General features: G+C 32.6%; 1 protein-coding gene across 2 annotated transcripts; it reads right to left on the reverse strand.

The window, feature by feature from the left end:
• Nucleotides 1-2,215: 2,215 nt before the first annotated feature.
• On the reverse strand, nt 2,216-5,389 carry LOC145136103 (factor of DNA methylation 1-like). Of its 2 annotated transcripts, none has more exons than XM_079070325.1 (6): nt 5,200-5,389; nt 4,113-4,511; nt 3,500-3,793; nt 3,187-3,405; nt 2,778-3,116; nt 2,216-2,682 (listed from the first exon to the last, which is right to left on the reverse strand). In XM_079070325.1, the coding sequence occupies exons 1-6, from the start codon at nt 5,383-5,385 to the stop codon at nt 2,413-2,415; spliced, it is 1,707 nt and encodes a 568-aa protein (XP_078926451.1). In that variant the 5' UTR covers nt 5,386-5,389; the 3' UTR covers nt 2,216-2,412. The 2 variants fall into 2 exon arrangements, with proteins under 2 accessions (XP_078926451.1, XP_078926506.1); XM_079070380.1 differs by having other exon boundaries at nt 4,113-4,515; nt 5,200-5,312.
• Between the last annotated feature and the right edge of the window lie 239 nt (nt 5,390-5,628).

Raw genomic sequence — 5,628 nt, forward strand, 5'->3', positions numbered from 1 at the left:
TTGGTCAACATTATAACTCCAACCATGCATCATGAGAATGACTCCAACAACAAAGGAAATTTTGTCTTTCAAGTTCCAAATTTTGTTAACAATATATCGCCCATGCCATGAGAGTATGAATGACTTCGATTATATCTAAAGCTCAAAAATACTAAAATTTTAGCCATGTCTCTTAAGTTTTGAAAATTACCCTTTTTGTTTTGAATTTTGTAGTTTATATCATTATTATTTCTTTAATAATACATTAAAACTGTAAGGATGTAAATCCAATATGAGAGGAGTTAAATGAATATACGGTTGTGGTCTCTTAATTTTTATCTCTATTGACGATGTAATTTTTTTATAATTTTTACAAGACATACGAAAAATAATTCGTATATTCTAATAAATTAAGTTAACATAATTAATTGATAATGATATATAGATTACCGATATAAAAGTCATAAGATTTACGTCTTAGTTTGCAACTTGCCCTAAAAATTTTGTTACTCTTTTGCTATTAGTTTTGGTCATCAGTTTCATTAATTGAGTATTGACATGTTACCAACATGTTAAGTTATGTTGCAGGTTACCATTTCAATCGAGTGTCGTTCTCTTGGAAACACTCAAACGACAATGTATATTTCACCATTTTCAAAATGTCAAATACAACATACATATTTCAAAACCATTGAGAGAATAAGGTGAGGGTTTTTGATAATTTTTTGGTGGAAAACTCATTTTGTTCCATGCAAGAAGCGAAAGATTGAAGGTTTTGAATATTAAAGGAACTGTTGAACTGCAAGATCAATGTCTTTGAATAGCATCTACATCACACGACAGAATATAGAAACAATTTGCAAAACATATGTACAGATGAGGGCTATGATGATGAAGTGATTGACTTTTGTTTTTTGGACTACGAATCAGAAACCTTCAAACCAACCTCTATCATCTCTAATTAATCATTTCCTTAACATGTATGTAATGAAACATTTTAAACGATATTGATTGGTATGTGGAAGATGAATGGAATGTTGGTGGAAACTAATTAAATTCGTCATTAATGTCAGCAATAACATTCTTTCAGAATGAATTCGTATTTAGGTTTTTATGTATGGATTCGTGTTTTGTTTCAGGACACACTCACTTAAAATATAATAAAGTTGCATGGAATATGAAGAACGAGAGTGTATTCTACTAGAATACACTCCAATTCTGCTAAAATATTATCTTATTCTTCTTGAGACGAATTCATTTTGAAAAAATATTATTGCTGACATTAATGACGAATTTAATTAGTTTCCATAAAAAAAATATAATTACAGATATTATTTAATATACACATAATTATGGAAATCATTTAATATTTATCTTTATTTGATTAAATAATAGTTTAATATTTATTAAATTCTTATTGGTGCATTCGAGCACACAATAGATATAAGAAACAATTAAATCTCTCTCTCTCTCTCTCTCTCTCTCTATATATATATATATATATATATATATATATATATATATATATATATATATATATATATATATATATATACACACACACACCGTCCGGATGCAAAAGAAAAAAAATGGACCAAACATGTAATTTTTGCTGAACCTCATAAACAGTTTCAATAATTTTCTCTAATAAAAAAGATAAGAGATAAAGACTAATTAGAGGACATATTTGAATTTTTAATCATCAAGGGCTTGCTATAAAGTCCATTCCAACATTTCAAGCATCTGCACCGGAGACAAAAAAAGACAAAAAAAAAAAAAAAAAAAAATTCTAACGCCAGTTTTAAGTATGCAAATCTATTACGATTTTGTTAAAATTTGTCAAAAACCACCCTTTATTAGAATTAACTAAAGATCCAGGAAAAGACAGCTATGAAAAAAACCAAGATATTGCCAAACATACCAACTCAATATCATAAAAGATCCAGGAAGCAACACACAAAAACATGGCAAGCTTTAACATGCATAATAGAACCTCCTCTTGTCATGATTATTAGCCCATAGATCAAAGCCTTTTGGCACTTACGAATATTCTGTTTCACTATCCAAACTAAATTAATCGTATAGTTACATATACGAAACTGGAGTATTATGGGATTAATACAAATTGTAGAATTTCATAGAAAACTAAACATGCTCTTCATAATATTGGAAAAAGATGGCCATAACTGGTATAAATACAAACCCATTACACTGGCACCATAATAGTAGATGGCCATTAATAATAGGATATTTAGTAGATTACCATAACATAACTAGCAGTATCAATACAAACCCATTACAATACCATAAGTCCATAACTACTACCAATTCATAGGAGGAGAGTTCACTGTTCAAAACACAACAGACTTACCAAAACATCAAACCAGGACTACAAACAAAAGATCAAACCAGCAACCCCTACACCTACATGACCTACAACAACACCTGTGGAAAGGTCAACAACAAAGGGAATTTGGTCAACAACACTATAACCACAGCAATGAGAATTGCTCCAAAAACAACCATCTTCAACAGGAAAATCCTCTTCTCCTTCAACATAGCAGCTTTATGATTGTCTTTCAAGTTCCAAATTTTGTTAACAACATATCTCCCACTTGGGTTATACTCCTTCATCTCCTTCAACGCTGCAACCACTTCATCAAATATCCCATTTCCCCTTTCTGCCTTCAAAGTCTTCACTTTCTGCATCATATCATAATAATAATAATACACTTGCTTGAATAACATGATTTTAAAGATATTAAAGTTATTCAGAAACAGAATTTCAACAATCAAACCTCATCATCACCATCTACTTCAACAATATGCCATTCTGGGTGATTTTTAACCTTATTCTGACACAAAGAACGTGGTTCAGAGGCCTTTATCTGAGCCTCTTCATTCTCAAACTTCTCTTTGCGTTTAAGGCTCTTCATATTCTTCAAAATGTAGTTGATAACCTCCTTCAATGTAGCTTTCCTATTGTCTTTAAAGTTCCAAAGCTCATTCACAACATATCTCCCACTTGGATTATACTCATTCATCTCCTTGAACGCCCCAACCACCGCATCAAATACCCCATCCCCCCATTCTGCCTTGAGATTCTTCAGCAACTCATCCTCTTCATTTATCACTTCCTGCATCATCACCATCACATCATCATAAATTTAAGACTATAAACATATCATCATCAAACTTAAAGCATACCTTGAGATTATCACCATCTACTGCAACAACTTTCATGGGATGCCACTCTGGATTTTTTAGCTTCTCCTGCCACAGAGAGCATAACTCAGAGGCCTTTATCTGAGCTTCTTCATCACCAAACCTCTCTTTGCAGGCATCATGGAACGCCTTCATATCAATTTCTCCCATCCTTTTCACACCAATATTTGTTCGCCCACTTAGCATACCCTTCAAGTACCCCTGAAAACCCCAAAAACCAATAACGATTAATTCATAAAATTATTCAAAACATTAATGGAATTTAGTCATGGGTTTTGTAATTTAGAATTAATACTTTAATCAACTCTTTGCGAACTTCTTTCAGTTCATCTTCATCATTACTCTGGCGTTCCTTAACCAAAAGTGTTTGATTCAAATTCTCCATGTTCTCCATTTCTTCCATATTTATTTCAAGTTCATTGTTCATCTCCGTGATTTTCTCCTGAACAGCAGCATCATCTTCATCTCCTAAATGCTTCATCATTGGCATTTTCCTTTTCAGTTCTTTAATTCTCATTTCCAGTTTCTGTTCAACATCTAGTTGCCTCCCGAATCCAAGCACTTTCATCAAAACCCACCCTTTCTCTCTCTGCAATTCAAGTCAACAAAAGTTGTAATAAAGACATTTTAAGAATACACATTTTACATTCTGCTCTTAAATCAATCTTAACAAACTTTCATCAGCTTTTTTTTTTGCTCAAAGGATGTCATTTGCAGAGAGTTGTTTTGCACATCATTCTAGATCTCCAAAAAGGATATGAATCACAAAATATGATTATATATAAACATGTGTGCATGCCAAGTTGTGACCATGTTCTATCTAAAAAAATATAAGTCTGCACAATCTGTCTTAATAGCAAATTGTGTAGACAGGAACATGTTAAGGTGAAAATGAAGAATAAACTCACCTTTTTTTCTTCATCCAACTTTTGTTTCTCAACTTTTATTAATGCGACCCTTGTTTTAAGCTTTTTCATCGATGAATTGAGCTTTTTCTTTCCTTTCTCCAAATTAGCAAGCAGCATTTCATTTTCATAGAAAGCTTGATGAAGGCTGTATTTTTCTTCAAGCATCCTACTCAAAGACACTCTTTTCTGAATGTATTTGATCTGCAAGTCATCAAGATTTTCAGTCTGGACAGCTTCCTGAACAAGGTCTGATATAGTCCTGAGTCCATGCTTCTTGCGAAGGGAATCTCCTATTGACCCTTGAGATTCAAAGTCATCTGAACACGCAAGCCACGCATAATTACTTGAACCTGAGGATTTGTCCGAAGCAATCCAATCTTCTCCAGAGCTGTGATCCATCTACCTTGGAAACAAAGACAGAACACAACTCAATAGTAAAAAGCTAATGATGATTGAGACATTAGAAATGAGCACATGTAAGGGTAAACGTAAGAAGGATATGTAATTAAAGTTTAAATATTAAAACAGTCATGTATGCATATCATAAACACATGCTTAGTAAGTACTAACAACACATATTGAAGCATAAGAGCATACTCACTACGGTTAAAAGAGGAAAAAGCTATAGTGTGACTACCTGTCAGTTTAAAATTTGTAGAGCTGATTCAGATTTTAAAGTATGATTTCCAAAGAAATTTAAACAAGTGTAACAAATAGTCGAATAGAACTCCTTGCTGTTAGATTCGCAGCAAAATACACAATAGTTTTGCAGTTGAAGTTACCAGGTTTGACGTCAATAAGCTAAATGTGGCTTTATTTTCTCGGCCAGAAGCACATCGAAGCCACATAGCTCAAAACGACCAAATGAAAAGTTGATGTTACTCTACTAAAAGTAGTAAGACTACCACTACCATACAGCTGATCAAAACCTCATATAAAACGAAAATGAAACCCTAAATTACCAGGCTCGACCAAAATGCATGAACAATAAACAATCAACAAGAGATATCATCAATAATCATCAAGAAACACCTGCTCATTCGGTGACTAAAGAAATAAAAGAAAACTACGTAGTAAGCCTAAACACCTGCGTCGTCGGTCTGTGGACAGAGACAAGCACCGTAAACCGATCGGTGAAGATGAAGAGAAACCCTAAGTGCCCGCTTTTATGTGCGTGTGTGAGAGAGAGACTTGTGGGAGAAGATGTGCAGACTGGAGTGACTAGAGAGTGACATATAATAAATAAGAGCGAGAAAAAGTTGCATGAGGTCATATCAGTCACAGTAAACTTTTGGGCCGGTTTATTTTATTCGAGGCCATGCACTAAATTATTACTCTACTATATATATATATATATATATATATATATATATATATATATATATATATATATATATATATATATATATATATATATATATATATATATATATATATATACAAAAATGGGCTATGATTTTTTTGGGGTTTTAGTCCAAACTACGACTTTTTTGCTTCGTGCTCCTTTTGGACTGAT

Source organism: Lactuca virosa, chromosome 1 (assembly GCF_052849685.1).
Source record: "Lactuca virosa cultivar CGN04683 chromosome 1, Lactuca_virosa_CGN04683_v6, whole genome shotgun sequence".
NCBI lineage: Eukaryota > Viridiplantae > Streptophyta > Magnoliopsida > Asterales > Asteraceae > Lactuca > Lactuca virosa.

What these genes read in the sequence shown, in the direction of transcription:
- LOC145136103 (XM_079070325.1), bottom strand. Translation starts at nt 5,385, where the DNA reads ATGACCTCATGCAACTTTTTCTCGCTCTTATTTATTATATGTCACTCT. An exon ending in AGTTGGATGAAGAAAAAAAG is followed by an intron (nt 3,794 to 4,112) that starts GTGAGTTTATTC and finishes CTTGAATTGCAG; the next exon opens with AGAGAGAAAGGGTGGGTTTT. An exon ending in TTCGCAAAGAGTTGATTAAA is followed by an intron (nt 3,406 to 3,499) that starts GTATTAATTCTA and finishes TGGGGTTTTCAG; the next exon opens with GGGTACTTGAAGGGTATGCT.